Below are 19,024 nucleotides of genomic sequence, written 5' to 3'. Positions count from 1 at the left end.
ATTATTTTTGTGTTATTATATTTTTTTAATCTTCCTGTTCATGTGTTTTATGTACTTGGGAAACTGCAGCAAGTAAGACTTTCATTTTAGATCTCTCCATTGACAATAACTTTCATTTATTCTTTCAGTACATTAAAAATATTCTTCTATTCCTTCCTTTTCATAAAGTATTTAACATAAAATTTTAATATTTGCCCTGCGAGAGAGCAGTTAATCCAGTAAATTTTAATTCCGAAATCTCAGGGAAATATCAATGAGAAAGATTAGCTCAGAAGCCTGTTTTAATTATGCATTTTACTTATTTACTTACTTCGGTTGTTGAGTGATCCAAAATACTACTTTCATTAATCTGTTTGATGAATCTGAAGTAATGAAACAAAAGATAAGCAATGATTTTTGATTAACTAAAAAGATATTTCCAGTATTGGACTGGTCACCTGTCAGATCTCAGAAAAGACCAACAAAATTACTCTGCTATGGCCACAATTGTTAATATACCCTTCCTATTTATGAGCAGTCTCATAATAAACCGGGCAAACTTTGCTTAGTCCACTGAAGACAATTACCTCCAGAAGGTATCCAACCTAAAGGACCCTCCATCACCTTGGTCACAATCTCTCTTCTCCTATCTTCAGACACAAGGTACAGAAACATTGTTCAGTGGTTTTCTTCTACCAGACCACCAAAAGATCTGTCTCCTCTATTTTTTTTATATCAACTCCAACTGAGAACGTGCATTTACCTATCTTTTTATATTTATTTCATTTTCTCTTCATACATTGAGGAACTTAATTTCTTGTAGAACATACCATATTTTTACACATATAATGCGCGTGTTATATGCATATTTTACAAACCAGGCACCACCCCCAGCATGCTATATGTGTGAGCACACTCTACAAGAATATTTTTACATGTTGAAAGAACATGCACAATTAAAAGCGGGCATGGGAAAGTCGAACCAGCAATGTGTGGGAATAGTGGCATTGAAAGAACGCGCACAATTTATACTGGCTGTGGGAAAGACATGCTGGCAATTTATAGCGAGCATGAAAGGTTATACTGAGCATGAGAATGTAATAGAGGCAATGAAAGAACATGCAGAATTTATAGTGGCCATGGGAAAGATGCAATTTATAGCAAGTGTGGGAATGTTATAGCGAGCAAGAGAACGTAATAGCAGCAACAAAACAACGTGCACAATTTATAGCGGGCGTGGGAAATTTTGATCTTGGGAATATCTCTTTGTACTGAATGACATTCTGTTCTAGGGCACTGCACCTTATCAATAGGTGCTTTCAAATTGCAGCACCTGGGTAGCTCTCCTGGGACCCAGGTGCAGGATGCACCTTTCAAATCACAGCCAGACCTACCTGATAAATTGCTAACCAGCGCCAGAGCAGTTCCAGCAGCATGGGTGGATTATGGGTAAGGAAGACAGCCATGCTCCTGCACTCCAGCATTAAGCTGCCATCACGAACCAGAGCGGCGTTCACAGCAGCAGCACATCACAGCCTCTCACTCTCCTCCCAATAGCAGCCCCCTACTTTTCCCCAATCACGGCAGCAACCACTCTCCCCCCATTCATGGCAGCGATCTCTCTCCTCCCAATCATGGCAGCAACCACCCCCCCCATCCTGATTGTGATAACTACCTCTCTCTTCCCCCAATCGCGACTGTGACCTCTCTCTCCCGACTGTGGCACCGACCATTCCTCACCCCGATCGTGGCAGTGGCCACTCTCCCCCCAATCGTGGAAGCAATCTCTCTCCTTCCAATTGCAGCAACGGCACTTCAGCCAGTAACACACACATGCAAGCGCTGATGTCACCTGAGTAACCAGGTCAGCCATTTCCCTTTTCAAACCACCGGAGCAGGACACCTGGGTTAATTTTTACTGGGTTCCCTGGCCACCTCTGGGGGAGGTCAGGGACCCGGTTGTTCCTTTTCAAATCAAATTTCCTGGTTAACTCCATTTTACATGGCAATTTGAAAGTGTTTAATGTTAATTGCCCAGACCTGTCGCTTAGGGAGGAGATTAATTTATAAAGTGCCTCTAATTTGAGACATTAGAATTAAAATCCTGTTTAACTCTGAAGCCTATCTTAGATCTATTTAATTGATTCCTCTCCAAAGCTTGCTAATGTATTGCAGCAAGATATCATCTATTTAATGGGTGATTGACACCTCTGGGGGAAGTTGCTTGGATGTTTATTGCAGGAAATTAACTCTGATAGATACTGGTAGGTGCTTTATCTCATGTCCTATTTAAATGAAAATTTCTTTTGTCAGTCAGAATTTAGAATACTACACCTAATCTGAAAATATTTTTACAAATTTATGATTTTGTGCACATTATATGCATGTGTGCATTATATGAGTGAAAATACGGGTAAACTTTACAGCACAATGCAGGCCCTTTGGCCCACAATGCTGTACTGACCAAGATAAACCTACTTAATCTAAACCTTCCCTACCTCATGCCCATGTCCCTCTACTTTTCTTGCATCCAAGCCTAAGTATTTTAAATGTCCCTATTGTACCAGCCTCCACTCCCCCCACCAATGCATTCCAAGTACCCACCAGTTTCTGTATTAAAAAAAACGTACCCCTGATGTTCCCCCTAAATCTTCTTCCCCTCACCTTGCCTTGTACAGATGCCCTCTGGTGCTTGCTACTCCCGCCCTGGGTAAAAGGTGCTGGCTGTCAACCCTATCTATGCCTTTCATAATCTTGTAGTTGGTGCTTCTGATGTACACATGTGGCTCCAACAAGTTTCATTGCATCTGTAGACTGTATTCATGTATACGCCATAAATCTCAGCATCATCCTCCTCATAATAAGGAAAGCTTTAGGGTCAAGAATAGCCTAATATTATAATGACACATACATTGGGGTGTGGCACCCATACTCGCAACATATCGAAACGCAGGTCCTTTCTCAATAGGAATAACAGGATCACACAAGCCCTGAAATACTGAGATTGAGGAGACAATTTGGAAGTTCTGTCAGCTTGCCCACTCCTTTTCCTTTTTTTTCCCTCATGCATTTGTATTGTTATTTTTAATAATTGATTTTTATGCTTTTACCTGGGTTGAAGTGGGAGGGAGGGTGAAGGATGGGGTGGGGGGGTGGAGGTGGGGGAAAGGTGGGGAGGGGTGGAAGGTAAAATGGAGGATTTGGCAAACGATGACCTGTAAATGGGGAGGTTTGTTCCCCTATATTATCTGGCTAATACAAGTCTGTAAAACTGTAAATAAAATTTTCCAAAAAAAAGAATATCCTAATATTGAGCCATGGCAAAGCGATCAATTCTTCAAATTCAAGTTCAAAACTGACACTGGGATTGGGCTTTAGATAATCCTCACCTCCATCTCTCCAGTTAGACATCTTAAACCTTTCACTTCTGCCCTCACCAGGAACAATTTTATTCCTGAACTTATTATTAATATTTACACCATCTATTCAGATGCCTCTTTTCTCATCCTCAGCTTTCCCGTCATATCCCCTCAATGACTTCCTCTCATGTCCTCTCTCACCTTCCACCAACCTTGACATCGATTAAGTGTACTTTTTATTAAACATCTGATCACTTAATGTCCCATACCGACCCTTGCTTATATTTATATTCTGAAGATTCCAATATTTGGAAAATTTTTAGAAGTTTTAAGAAGTGGATAAACATTTGAGTTAGAGCAAGTAAAAGTTGACTGTCACATTAAGCTTGGTCTCTATTGGCCTGGATTGAACACATTGTATTTATGGGAATGTGCTGCCTGTGCAGTGCATCAAGCTCAAGCTGAATGGTGGAGGTTGACTTTAGTTGGACTCATAGCTTACCTTGTCTTCAGCATTTAAAAAAAAAACTAGTGGTTCACTGTTGGTTGTTGTAGATGGTTAGGCTATTAGAAACCAGGATGGCCTTGAATTTTACATGACTTAAAGAGAACTCCCAGTTCCTCCGAACGGTCAAATCTTAGCTACCTATTAAGGGAAAGTATCCATTTTAATGAGCTGCAGCCATCAGACATAAACTTTGATAACAATAAAACTCAAATTCTTGTTTTTATCTTTTTGCAGAAACTTGACTGAGTATGATAGAAATGATTTTACTGTTCCTGTTTTACTGTGGAGAAGAGCATTAGAAACCTTCCAGTCAAATTATATACGTAAATCTAAGCATTTAAAGCTACTTTTATGTAAACTGAATCAAGCTTACTCATTTGCCATTTTTAAGAAAAACAAATAATTCATGAAATGGACATTTGGCAGAGATTTAATTAAAAAAAAATTTAGACATGCAGCACAGTAACAGGCCATTTCTGCCCACGAGTCTGTTCCGCCCAATTTACACCCAATTAACCTACACCCCCAGTACGCTTCAAATAGTGGGAGGAAATCAAAGCCCCTGGGGAAAACCCACACAGACACAGGGAGAATGTACACGTGCCTTACAGACAGCTCGGGATTTGAACCTCAGTTCTGATTGCTGGCGCTGTAAAGGGGTCGTGCTAACCGTTACACCAATCGTGCTGCTCTTAATGGGTCAAAGGTACTGGGTTACGGGCATTAATCATTAGTTGCAAATACCCAACTCACCCCTTTTTTTATAAATCTTAAGAGTTCAAGATCAAATATTCATGTGGAACTGATTAATTCTGACGTCATATTAACTGCTAAAAAGGCATCCAATAACTATGGTGTTGAAGCTCAGTCTGGCTCACTGAATGACACATAGAAGCATTGCAATAGTAATAGAGGAAGTTTTGTAAGATTGAGAGAAACTTTTTGTGACGATCTTGGATTAGCAATGATCAGCTTGAAAAGTAAAAGCTTTTTTTATGGTATTATAAACTACTCGATAAATTTGGAATAGACCTTTGAAAAGGGAGTCTAGAAAGTGTAAAGTACCAGAATGAATATCTTTGCATTTGGGTGAATAATGGTCCATAGAAACCTGTCAAAATCTTGGTAATATTTTTGTTTTTGTGATTTTTTTCAGACATTAGTGCATTCAAGCCCCACAGCAAACATAAATCATAGTGAAATACTGATGGAAGGGTATCAATGGAGCAGAATCCCCCCACCCACCCAAATAAAAAAATTCTATTTCAGCACTTCTGAGCTCTTTACTTCCATTCTCAACTAAGTTAATTAGATAATCTAATTTTCAAATATTCTACAAGAATTTGGGCACAATTTAGAAAACATTTTGCATTTCATATTTTTTTTATTTCTCAACTTCTATTGTATCCAATCACTTTTTTTAAAAAACCTTCTTTACATGATGATATTTTTCAGAGATGGTATAGAGAGGGTATTCAAATCTTTAAGGATCTGTTCACTGATAGATATTCTGCATCATTTGTACAGATTACTGCTAAATTTAATTTACCCAAATCTCAATTTAAAAAAAAAATATTTATAAGTTCGGTATTTTCTTGAATCACAAGTTTCTAATTTCCCAAGAGAGTCTGAATCAAATTTTGTAGATGAGGTTTTTTTTTAGCTTAATGCCTTCTTGTAAAGGTTTAATAGGTATTATTTATGAGAAATTGTTATGTTTAAATCAGACTTCATTAGTTAAATCAAAATAGCTTAGGAACAGGATTTAAATTTGACTATATCGGATGTGGAATGGGACACAATTCTTAAGTTGGTTAATAGCTCGACCTTGTCTATTACAATTCAAAGTGGTACATAGAGCACATTTGTATAAGGATAAATGGTCTCTCTTTTATTCTGATAGGACCCCCTGGTGTGACAGGTGTAAGAGCAGAGAAGCATCATTAATTCATATGTTCTGAACTTGTCCTAGTCTAGAAAAATACTGGAGATTTTCTGGAAAAATTTTCAATATAGATTTAACAACAAACCCTTTGGTGGCCCTCTTCAGTCCAATGGGAGGGAATGATTTTTCTTTATCTCTGGTTGAGTCATGCTATTTCTTTGGCCTCCTTTTGGCAAGATGTGTGATTTTACTTAAATGGAAGGATGCTGACATCATGTCCTGTTTGAATATGGAAAAGATTTGTTATTCAGTTAATAATTCAGATACAAGATTCTAGAAGTTATGGGGTCATTTATGGCCATCTTACTTTATAATTTTACTCCAATGTAAATAAATTGTCTGACTTGTATCTTTTCCAAGATCTTTATATTAATTTTTCATATATAACATCTGGCAATGCAGTCAGGTAGGGGGAGTTTGAGTTTTTCTCCTTTACTATTTTCTTTATTTTTCATTAGTTTTTTTTCTAAAAAGGTATATACTATTTAGAATGTTAATTACATCACTTGTGATATCAGGGGAACCAGCACACTTGACCATTGCTACACCGTGAAGAACGTATATCAAGCCATACCATGACCACACTTCGGTAAGTCTGATCACCTGGCTGTACTCCTCCACCTACAGTCTCTGTACAAGCAGAGACTGAAGACCATAGCACCAGTGGTGAAGACGGGGAAAGTGTAGTTGAGGGATGCAGCTGGAATGTCTGCAGGACTGCTTTGAATCGGTGGACTGGAACATATTCAAGAAGTCATCCATAGACCTGAGTGAATGAGTGTGTACCCAAGCACATGGGTGTTTCCCCAACCAGAAACCCTGGATGAATCAGAGAATCTGCAGCCTGCTGAGGGAGAGAACAAGGGGGTTTAAGGCTGTGGATCGAGATCTTTACAAGAAGTCCAGATATGACCTACAGAAGGGGGGTTTAAGGCTGTGGATCGAGATCTTTACAAGAAGTCCCGATATGACCTACAGAAGGCCATCTTTGAAGCAAAGTGGCAATTCAAAAGGAGGCTAAGGACAGATAGATACACGCCATTACAGGCCATTACAGTGCAGGCCATTACAGCCTATGAAGTAAAGGTGAATGCTATAGACGGCTGTGATGCTTCATTGCCTGATGAACTGAATCAGAACATCATTCAAGAGGGTGTACCCTCGCAATAGCTCAACCTTGTCTATTACAATTCAAAGTGGTACATAGAGCACATTTGCAAGGCGTACCTAGCAGGGTACTGAAAATCTGTGCCAACCAACTAGCCGGAGAGTTCACGGACATTTTCAACCTCTCATTATGAAAGTTAGGATGTCCCAACCTTCTTCAAAAGGGCATCAATCATTCTAATACCCAAGCAGTTTGAGCTGCCTCAATGACTACCACCCAGTAGCACTAACTTCTATGGTGATTAAATGCTTTGAGAGGCTGGTCATGGCCAGAATGAACATGTACCTAAGAAAAGATCTTGACCCACTGCTGTTTGCCTATCGTCACAATTGCTCCACAGCAGATGCAATATCGGTGGCCCTTTACGCAGCTCTGGACCACCTCAAAAACAATAATTCATACATACGGTTCCTCTTCATTGACTACAGCTCGGCCTTCAATACCATTATTCCCTCAGTGCTGGTTGAGAAGCCACAAACTTTGGGCTTCTGTACCCTCCTCTGCAATTGGATATTTGACTTTCTCATCAGACCAGTCAGTACAAATTGGAAACATCCCCTCCTCACTAATTATCAACACAGGCGCACCCCAAGGATGTGTGCTCAGTCCACTCTTCCACTCACTATACACACATGACTGCATAGCCAGGCACAATTCTAATGCCATCTACAACATCAGTTGTTGGCAGAATTACAGATGGCAATGAGATGTACAGGAAGGAGAAAGATCAGCTCATTGAATGGTGCAATGATAACAACCTTACACACAAAGTGAAGAAAATCAAGATGATTGTGGACTTCAGGAGGAAGTCAGGGGAACACGACCCAGTCTTCATCAAGGACTCAGCAGTTGTGAGTTAAGAGCTTCAAATTTCTGTGTGTCAACATCTCTGAGGATCTGTCTAGAGCAATCACGTTGATGCAATCACAAAGAAGGCTCACCAGCGGCTATACTTGTGAGGCGTCTGAGGAGATTCGTCATGTCACTGGAGACTCTTGTAAACTTCTACAGGTGTACCGTGGAGAATATTCTGACTGGTTGCATCACAGCCTGGTATGGAGGTGCCAACTCTCAAGAATAAACTGCAGAGGGTTAACTGGCCTGCAACATCACAGGCACTGACTTCACTCCATTGAGGATATCTACACGAGGCAGTGTCTTAAGAAAGCAGCCTCAATCGAAGACCCACCACCACCCAGGCCATGCCCTCTTCAATTTGCTGTCATCAGGGAAAAAGGTACAGGAACCTAAAGACAAGCACTCAATAGCTCAAGGACAGCTTCTTCGCCGCTGCCATCAAAGATTCCTGAATAATCAATAATTTTATGATCCAAAGACAGTGTCTTACTTCTTGTGCACTATTATTTTTTTCCCTTACAGTGATACAGTAAGATGGCATGATGCAAAACACTGAATCTCATGACATTCATGACAATAAATTCTGATAGTGTTAAACGGAATGTCTTACTTCGTTTATGTAACTGTCCATGCCATCTTATTGAATTGGAGCTTTTTTGTTTATATTTTTTTAAATAAAAATCAATAAAATATTTTAAAAAGGAATACTAGTGGAAGGCTGCACAAAGGTGCAGATTTCAGCTGTTAAAATAAATTATCTTCTACTCTTTCAAATAGAGGTAACGAATCCCTCTAGGTTATCCCGAAGAAAGGAGTTACTCCAGTTCCCTGCTTAAGATTTATCTATGAACATTGAAAGACTATCCAACCATTATCACACACAGTCATGACATTTTCACAAGTGCAAACTGGCTACCATACTTTCTCCAATACATCAAGGACTACATTCCAAAGGTCCTGTGAAGCACTGTGGAGCACTGTGCAGTTGTCAAGTATGCCTATTAAATGCAAGTTTCTCTTCTCAAATATTTCCAATACTTACTGGATGATATCGTGGATATTGTATTTTAATGGTGGGTGTGTTACACCATCATAATGGATTATTTTTCCCTAAACTAGAGTTGTACTGAAGCACATGACATCAAATAGCTCCAAGTCAAGAAAATTTGAAGTGTCGTTGGGTGAAAAGTTCATATTCTGGAAGGTGCTTGTAAATTTTCAGATTCATGCCCGAAACACATTGAATAACAGACCAGCTTTTATTATAAACATTTTGAGCAAAAGATTATCTCAACATTTATTTGCAGATTAGATATATACATTTCTTAGACATTGTGGCTCCTGCAATGTTTGCCATTATTATTCTAAATTACCAACATAAACTGGTTGTGAAACAGAATAAAGTATGAAAATATACCAGCACACTTAAATGATTTCACAACCTTCTAATTCAAGTAAGCCTACCCCTGGGGCCAAGTGAATTCTCACTTTGAATTTAATGTAAATGATTCAAAATAGTGTATGCAGTATTAAATCATGAAATCTTCAGTATTCTTATTAAATATGGGATTTCCAACACCATGGCGAAAACCCATGGAAAATTATATCAACTTATGAGCATTTTTGGCCTATGTCCTCTTGTTCTGGACATCCAAAAGCAGCAAAAAATATTTTCTCTCTGCTTTAAATTTCTTAAATAGCCAGCAAGCATTGTCCAGTGGCCTGAGAGGTCACTACCTGCACAAAAGTAAGTTCAGTGAGTACTTCACCATGTGGTGTGGTACTAAGACATAGTTTCATCTTCTCTGGATCTTGCTGCTTTGAAGTGTTAAATTTATGACAATGAGAACAATTAAACCAACACATTTAAAACTTTTTCTAAGTGATATGAAAAAATCGACCTAATAAATAAAATTCTCAAAAATGAATTATTCACCATGATGCTAAATGGGATCTTGTACAGATGGGTAAATGACAAGAGCATGCTTCCTATTGATTCTATTTACCATTACACAAACCTGGAGAGGCTGCACAATGTTAAACAGGAAGAAGTGCAGATGCTGTGATTGTAGTGCAATATCCACAAATGCATGAGCCCTTCGTCAAGGTATGATTACCTACTGTAATGATCTCCCATTAAGGTGAACAGTGCAAGGAATAAATAGTACACGCGTATTCATAAAATTCCTTGGAAATTAAATGCATTGTCATATTATGAGTGGGAAAGGATTAATCTCCAGGCTCTATAAAGGTGTTGCAAATAATTATTTAATGAAGTATTTTAGTTATTTGTGAAAAAGCACAAATAACTTGTAAAGCTTAATTTAAAAAAAAATATTTCTAATTTTGTTTAGATTATAATTAGCAAACATTTTCAGAAGTTTTTCTTCTCCATCCCCTCCACATTTTATGCAGCTTCTTCATGCTATAGGTAATTGTTTTTTTCATACCTAAAAATATAAAAACCATAATGTGAAATGATGTCCAGAACTCAGAACTAATATTGTCAAAAACACTTCAAATTAAATGTGATACAATATATAGTTATTTCAGAGAGGGGAGAATTTCTTACCAGCAGTAAGTATTCCTTTTGCACTTTGGGTTATACTTGAAGACTTTACAATACCAGCTATACCTTGTAATTTGGGGAAAAGAAACCAAATATTAAAGATATTATTCTAATTTTTACTTTAGTTAGTTGATGCTCTAAAAGTCACAACTTCAATGCTGAGTAATGTTATACTTCATAGCTGGGACTGAAGTTTAAAAAGGCAATTTAGAAAAAGATAATGGAAGTACATGAATTAATCCTGGAATATCAGATTAATGTGTAGAGGTGGAATTCAATCTCGATTCAGATGGATATTTCATGCATATCTCCTCCAGCTATTTATACTAGCTGAATTTTTCCTGAAAATTATTTATTTTTTGTCCTATGGTATTACACAAAAGCATTTTAAACAAAGAACCAACTCTGACAACCTGCGTTCACAACTGCTATTGGAGTACAGACTCAGGGGAGCCTGTTAAGTGAAGAAAAGAAGTTAATACATCAGAAAAACACAATGATGTGAACATACAATGGGTAAATATAGGCATGACCATTTATCTCCATTTCAGATTTTGGTTTGGTTTGCCTTTTTTGTTTAATAGAAGAATCAGCAGGGATTTGATGCAGAGTTTTCATCCAAAGTCAAAAGGAGGAAATTCCAGCACCCTTCAAAATTTAACATAAGTACCAATTGAATTCTCTCACTGATAAAGCAAATAACCAAATACATAAAATTGCTGCAATCTATCAGAGATAATACATAGAGATAAGTGATAGACGGTCTTTTGTAATTCTCACTTTCCTTATAGGATATCATTCTCTTAACACTAAGGGTCAGTTGTTTCGCACTAAGATTGTATGAACTTCTTTCACGTCTTCATTTAATTTCTCTTTTCCAGAGGATCAAGCATGCTCAATCAATAAGAACGTTCAAAACAGAAAGACACAAATTTGAAGATAAAGCGGAGGTTATGTGGAAGATCAATCATAGTCTCACTTTGCTCGTTTGTAGAGGCTACTCTTGCTCTTATTCCTTAAATTCTTAATTTTTTTCATTGTGAACATGTCTCCATATCCCAGAAAATCTCGTCCACACAATCTCATCCACATTTACAAGGATGCATCAGGAACCTCAGAGGTGCCATAGCCAGGGGCATCAATTAATCAAAGAGATACAGCCTGTATCAAAGTCAGAGAATTCTAAAATTCTCATTCTTTCATTATGCTTTCATCAAATATAAAGAGTGATCCAAATTATGGATTTATACATTTACATGGTAAATAAATACCTCAAGTCATAACTGATTTCCATCATCAGTGCAGTTAACTGTGAACAAGACACAAAAGTTGGCATGCTACAAGATGCCTGATATAAATCTAACAACACATTTGCTAGATACTAATCAGCTACCCTTTCCGCCAATATAAATTACATTAGGCTCTTAATTATCAAAATGTAGGTGCTTAAACCTGCATAAAAATCCTTCTCTGATTTTAAACAGAAATCAAATGGAGCATGGCCCAGCATGCCTTTAGTTTTCATGTTTATCCTAAACAGATTGTTGGATGCTCCCAAATAAAGAGGTAAATATTTTCTTTTTAAACTTACATGGGCTCATCTTCAACTTCTCATGTTGCTTGCAATGTACGTGACAGCACAATTAGCGTAGTGGATAGCGCAATGCTGTTACAGTGCCAGTGATCGGGACAGGGGTTCGAATCCCGTGTTCTCTGTAAGGAGTTGGTACATTCTCCCTGTGTTAACACCTTTTGTTGGTCTGGATTCCTCCCCTTTGAATTCTGAGACTTTCTGACATATTCGGGCTTCTGCCTTTTCTGATTCTTACTTGAAGAAGGGCTCAGGCCCGAAACATTGGCAATATATCTTTGTCTCCTAAAGATACTGAACAGGCCAGCTGAGTTCCTCCATCATCTGCAGCCTAATTGTGTTTCTCTCTGCATGGGTTTTCCCTGGGAGCTCCGTTTTTCTCTCACCGTTCGAAACGTACCGGGGGTTGTAGGCCACTTGGATGTAATTGGGGCGGCACAGGCTCATGGGCCGAAAGGGCCTGTTACCGTGTTGCATGTCTGAGTTTTTTTTTAAATTCCTGTTGAAGTACATACCTATCATTCAAAGTAGTATGTGGCTTACAAAACTATACTCTTGCAAAACAGGATGTTAAAAATCTGCATACTATCTTATAGTAAAACTAGATGATTTAAGGCATATGTTGAATAGTCCAAACATAGCGATCATTTTGAAAAATGGTTACTTGATATCACAGACTTTAATAATTTATAAAGCCAGGGCAACATGTGATGGGTAAAAGCAATGCACTGAAATGCCTATTATTTTTAAACAATGTTCTTGCTTCATACTTGAATTTACAGAAGGACATTTTTACAAAATATGGATGTGAAGCTAAAATTATGGTTTAGTTTTCCATCTGGGCTGCAATTAGGAGGGAAATATATGTCAATATAAATCAAAATGATTTGGAAAGAATCATATTGGAACTAAATGGATTAGTTCAGGTTAACCATCTACTTCAGCCTGGGCAAAACTGGACTGCAAAACCTGTTTATAAAGTGACATTTACATTTTGATTAGAGCAAATTAAACTTCATCCACAGTAAAACATGGCATATTTTTGGAGCACATCTTTGGGAAGGTTTAATATTGGACATAGTTCACACAGGTCTTTGGCAGGATTAATTTAAATAATGTTTGCAGGTGAAGTTATCACTGCAATCATATTTTTTCCAATCTTTCTGACAAGCTGAAAATATAGGGCCTGGAAGATTAAGAGAAATAATTCACTTACCTGAGACATATAGGCACTCAGAGAAATTAGTCCCCCCACCTCAAAATGCAGATACTGTAACCATCTGTCCCCAATGTAGAAAAAGGAGTGTGACTAGTGAAACAGGATATGGTGCAGATGACTTCTTTTTCTTTTCAGTTGTTCTGGGTTTTTTTTTCACGTTTTAATCTTTGTTTCTTAGTCATTATCATTTCTAGGTTTTTATCTTTCTTTTTCTCCTGTCTAGGGTTTTTGTAGGGGTCAATGGCCTGTATTGATGTCTGTATTAACATAAATTACTTGAATGTATGTGAAATTGTATGGAGGGGGTGGGGATAAATACAGACTCTGTATATCCACAGGAATGTTGGAAAGATCTAATTGTTTGTTGAGATTTGTGAATCTATGATAATCATAAATAAAATATAAAAAAAGAGAATTAATTCACAGAGGTGTACCATATAATGGAGGCTTGGGCTCAGATTTTCCTCTTGTACCTGGCCAAATCTGGGGCAGGTAGAGCTAGAAACTGATTTGGAATTGCATTCTACTCTGGTGCTATCTACATCCAGATCCTTACAATTTTTAGGAGTTGATATCCAAATCAAAGGAAATCACGTTTGTCTAATTTACAGCCTTCAATGGGGATACTGTCATCATTTGGCATGTTCTGCAAAATTAATTTTATTTAGGCTTCTCACTGCAAACCAAGCTCCATAATTATTTTTATGGCAGGAGGCTTGCAAAGGACAGTAGTGCATTTATAGTGGGTAAATATATATCTTTTTAATATGGGATACAAATCGAGTGGGAGAACTTGATATCATGTAGAGCCAGAAGCAGAAGTTTAAGATGAGTCAAGAAATGCATATCATCCAAATGCAGTTCCTTTATGTCCTTCATGGACAGAATTCAAAAGATCAAAAGCTTTCAGTGTAAATATTGCTGCACATTTGCAATTCAACTCAGACAGATCTCAAATAATAAATTAATTAAAATATTAAGTATATCTTACTTACTTTGCTGTATGACTGGCCCACAGTCTGGGTCCTGAGCTACCTGAAGAAGGATCTCCTCTACATCTCTATTTCTTCCTGGCTGATCTACTAAATGAGTGATTTCCTGTTGAAGAGTTCTGGGCAAAGCCATCAGTAGATTGAATTGACCTTCTGGGCTTTTATCAAGCTTAAAAATGAACACCATCAATTAGTAGTGGTCAAAATTAGGATTTAAATAAAATAACATATGCAATATTCCATCCGATCTACTTGTAAAACTCTGGTATGATACCTCTAATTTACCCAAATGCTGCTTGTAGACCACTTGAGGGCACTCCTGTAATATGATATTGTAGAGTTTTTGAAAATTTTCCATGTTTGCACTGACAATATTCATTACTTTTGATCGGTCTTCTCCTATAATCATTCTAAAATCACCTGATTAAAAAAGAAATTAACAACATAATGACAAAGAGTACACATCAATTCAAATTGTAAAGCTCTGCTTCTCACTAAAGTTCCAGCATTTTGTGATCACAATCTTTAAGTACAGAAACTAGAATTTTTATTGCAGTTTCAAATCTTAAAATAAAATCACCATGCAATTCATAGTGATTGCAAATGGGAGGGAGATATTAGGAAATATGACGAAAAAGTTTCTTTGAAGGGAAGAGATTCAAACCTTTGAAAAAGACTGAGCAAAGTGAAGAAGTTGTTTGAAGGCAATGCAAAAAACAGGCTTGTAGCGGGAGCCCCACATGTACAGCAGAATCGCGCACAGCCACAACAGTTAAGCAAGCACATTACCAGAGCGCATGGCCTCCAACGATATCCCAGTCCTCCAGCTGCAGGTCAGGCACCAGCAATTAGGAAAAGTGGGCAAATAAGACCCCCATGCTTTTTATGGCACCCGACACCCGAGGCTGGAAAGTGACGTCTCTACCACATCCCAGAAGGCTTAGCGTGAAATGCGCAGTGGGAACTATAAAAGCTGTGGTTAAGCACAATAAAGTGACTGATTCCTGACTCTACTGACTCCAATGTCATTTATTGCCACTTGCGTAAGGTAGTGTCGTCAGATAGGCCACTACAGGCTATTTACAAAAGGTGGGGTTGATTGAAAAACAGGGTTCGTGGAATAAACTGTTGTGGAAAATACATGCTTCCCCATCAATTTGTGAAAATCAAAAAAAAATGCACATGCTGGAAGCCTAAACTAAAACAAAAACTGCTGTGAAGATTCACTGGGTTCGGTAGCACCTATAGAGAAAAACAAAGTAAACTTCAATTTTGATAAAAACATCAACTTGGTTTTTCTCTCAATGCTGCCAGACCTACCAAGTAGTTCAAACTTTTTCTATTTTATATGAATGCAGCAAGATAACATACAAGATATCAGTTTCTATTCAGTTCCTCAAGATTATCATATACCAGAATAGGAGAGTCCAGCAATTCTAATGTAAAGCTCCTCCTCAGAGAATGATTCTGGCAGCATGAGAAAAGCTGCCATCACTGCACTTTTCAGATTCCTCGCCAATGCAGCTTGTAATTTGCTATTTTCATCTTGGATCAGAATTTTCACCTGCAATGGAACACAGATTTCTTTTTTTTTAAACTTTATTTAAAGATTTTTATCACAGGAATAAAAAGAAAAATTACATTAAAAAAAAATAAAGTAACCTAACTTAATTCAAACTAACCCCCCCAACATACAAGAACTAAAAAAAATTCTATATATATAAAAAAAAACCACCCTTCCCCTCCCCCAAAATAAAGAGTGAAGAATTAGTAAAATTAATATTATATATTAAAAAAAAGCACACACAAAGAAAAAAAAGAATAACAAATAAAAATAATAAAAAAAAGATTTATCAAATCTAAAATATCACATCTAGGAACATACTTAAATCAAACTTAATTGCATATACTTAACAAATGGAGTCCACTTCAACTTATAAAAAGACATCTTATCTTGAATTGAAAAAGATATCCTTTCCATAATTAAACAAGACTTCATCTCTAAATACTACCTATCCAAAGTTAGTATATTTCTATCTTTCCAAGTGGATGCTATACATTTGTAGGCCACTGCTAAAGCTAAATAAATAAAAGAAATCTGATAATCATTTAATCCTAAATCAATTAATGATTGCATATTTCCTAACAAGAATATATCAGGATCTAATACAACACAAATATTATATAATCTATTAAATATAAATTGAATACCTTTCCAAAACTGTTGCAATCGATCGCAAGACCAGACAGTAGAACACAGATTTCAGTAATGGCATGCTATGCTGTTCAGAAGAGCACATTGTCTCACTGTTGAGGAGTTATGGCAAATGACCATATGGAATGGGAGTTCTGAGAATAATTGAGCCACTTGTCTTGTGTGCAAATATTATTGCAGAAAAACCCATATGATGTAAAAATAGTGAGATTTAAATACAACAAATATCAACATCCACTGCAACACATTAAGCACTCCAACGAAATTCTGTACTCAAAATTGTCACTGCCATGAGCTTACAGGTTTGTGCAGTCTTCCAGCAATGTATAAATTTTTCCAATGAAGGAGGTCTTCAATCAGAGTCCCTGTACTAATGACACCATATTTGATTATCTGGGAAAAAATAATTTTAGAAAATAAGATCACTAAGCTATTACATTATAGTCTCTCTGCTACATTAGTTCATTACAAATGCTTAATTTCCTGCACTTCTTAAAACATTGTCTGAATATATTATGTAGAGCACACTATTAATAACTTCTGAGATTTCATTTTTAAATTGTGTTGCAATTACAATTTAAATGACTGCTATGCCATATCCATACTTTCCTGTATTTACACATATTAGATTTTGCTGCAACAATTAAAATGCCTTTGATTCAAAATAGACTTATACCATTTACTTTTTAATATTTGGTTCTCTAAAGGAATTAAAAATATAGCAGATTATTGTGAAGGATGACATTTGATCAATTACAAAATAAATATGGAATACAAAATAACACAATATTTTGTTATTACCAAATAAAAATAATATTTAAAAGATAAGTTTGGTCTAACATTGTTATTGCCTTCAAGAAGTGAAACAGAAACATTGATTTGCAATAGATCTATGAAGAAATTTATATCTGTTATATATATTAATGTAAAAAAGGAACAATGAAGCAGGGAATCCACAGATCTAGACAGAGATGGGAAACAGATTTAAGTATAAGTATTGTGGAGAAAAACTGGCAGGAATTATATTATGATAGTAAGACAAATGCAATAAATATTAGATATAGATTGGTTCAATATAACTTTTTACATTAACTGTGTCTTACTCCTCAAAAATTAAACAGATTAAAATCAGATTTATCAGCCAAATGGTTTTAGGTGTAGTCAAGAGATATGTATTTTTTGATTTCTATGTGGTCATGATCAAAATTGAAGCCACTTTGGAAAGAATTAGGAACATTTCTAGAACAAGTTACACGAGTTAAATTTCCCCAAGATCCAATGCTTTTTATTTCAGAGGTAATAGCAAAATTGAAATTGATTTTTTTTCCCCCAAAGAAATTTGTGAAAATTGAATTAGCAGTTGCAAGAAAATGTATAGCAGTGACATGGAAATCAGATTCCCATTTTAGAATGGAAAGATGGCATGCATAAATACACCTCTTGAGAACATTACATATAATTTAAGGAATAAATATTATAACTTTTTTGAAAATTTGGTGCCCATACTTATATACCATAGGTATTAATTTATAAAGAGCTTTCTCTGAACCTCATGAAACCTTGCTAACTCCTTGTGATAAATAAATGATGATATCGAGAAAACAAAGTTGTGTGAATGGTGGAAATATTGTGGTAACCAGGTTTGTTTTTTTCTTAACTTTTCTGTATTTTTATTTCTATCTTTTCTTTTTTCTTCCTTTGCTTTTACTTTCTTAGGGATTATTATTTTGGGGGGAGGGCATTGGTGGGATTTATTGGGGTGTAATATGTAGCAAGTATAATTGATTTGAAATATGTGATGTTGTTAGTTTCTGCATTTGGATATTAATACATGTACAGAAATTTAAATAACATTTAAAAAAACCATGTTTCTGTTTAAGAGTTTCTTAAATTCCCCCAATGTTTCAGCCTCTACTATTCCCAGCAAGGCATTCCAGACACCTACAACTATCTGGGTAAAAAAAACTTACCCCTGGTGTCTCCCCTAAACTTCCCTCCCTTAACTTTGTACATATCTCTTCTGGTGTTTGCTGATCCTGCCCTAGGAAACAGGTGCTGGCTGTCCACACTATCTATGCCTCTCATAATCTTGTAAACCTCTATCAAGTCTCCTCTCAAATCCTTCTGTACTCCAAAAAAAAAGTCCCAGCTCTTCTAACCTTGCCTCATAAGACTTATTTCCCAAACCAGGGAACAATCTGGTAAATCTCCTCTGTACCCTTTCCACAGCTTTCACATCCTTCCTATAACGAGGTGACCAGAACTGAACACAATACTCTAAGTGTGGTCTTACCAAAGATTTGTAGGGTTGTTACATGACCTCTCTACTCCTGAACTCAATCTTCCTATTAATGAATCCCAGCATCCCATATGGCTTCTTGGCTATCCTATCAACCTGTGCAGCGACCTTGAGGGATGTATGGATTTGAACCCCAAGGTTCCTGTGTTGATTCACAATCTTAAGTAACTGATAGTTAACCCTGTATTCATCCTTCTGGTTTGTCCTTCCAAATGCATCACCTCACACTTATCTGGATTAAAATCGATCTACCAATTTTCTGCCCAACTCTGCATCCTGTCTATATCCTTTTGTCACCTTTGACAACCTTCAGCTCCATCCA

General features: G+C 36.8%; 1 protein-coding gene across 3 annotated transcripts in view; it reads right to left on the bottom strand.

The window, feature by feature from the left end:
• Positions 1-306: 306 nt before the first annotated feature.
• tamm41 (TAM41 mitochondrial translocator assembly and maintenance homolog) overlaps positions 307-19,024 on the bottom strand; it is a 32,926-nt gene continuing 14,208 nt past the window's right edge. The window contains exons 3-10 of one of the 3 annotated variants that reach the window (XM_069939864.1): positions 16,704-16,796; positions 15,602-15,752; positions 14,463-14,608; positions 14,192-14,357; positions 10,390-10,452; positions 5,877-6,010; positions 3,841-3,984; positions 307-362 (exon numbers count right to left, since the gene is read on the bottom strand). In XM_069939864.1, coding sequence (XP_069795965.1) covers positions 5,979-6,010; positions 10,390-10,452; positions 14,192-14,357; positions 14,463-14,608; positions 15,602-15,752; positions 16,704-16,796 — 651 coding nt within the window. In that variant the 3' untranslated portion in view covers positions 307-362; positions 3,841-3,984; positions 5,877-5,978. The other 2 variants (XM_069939863.1, XM_069939865.1) reach the window with 2 other exon arrangements.

The sequence above is a fragment of the Narcine bancroftii genome, chromosome 5 (genome assembly GCF_036971445.1).
Source record: "Narcine bancroftii isolate sNarBan1 chromosome 5, sNarBan1.hap1, whole genome shotgun sequence".
Lineage (NCBI taxonomy): Eukaryota > Metazoa > Chordata > Chondrichthyes > Torpediniformes > Narcinidae > Narcine > Narcine bancroftii.
This window is presented reverse-complemented; position numbering and strand designations above follow the sequence as displayed.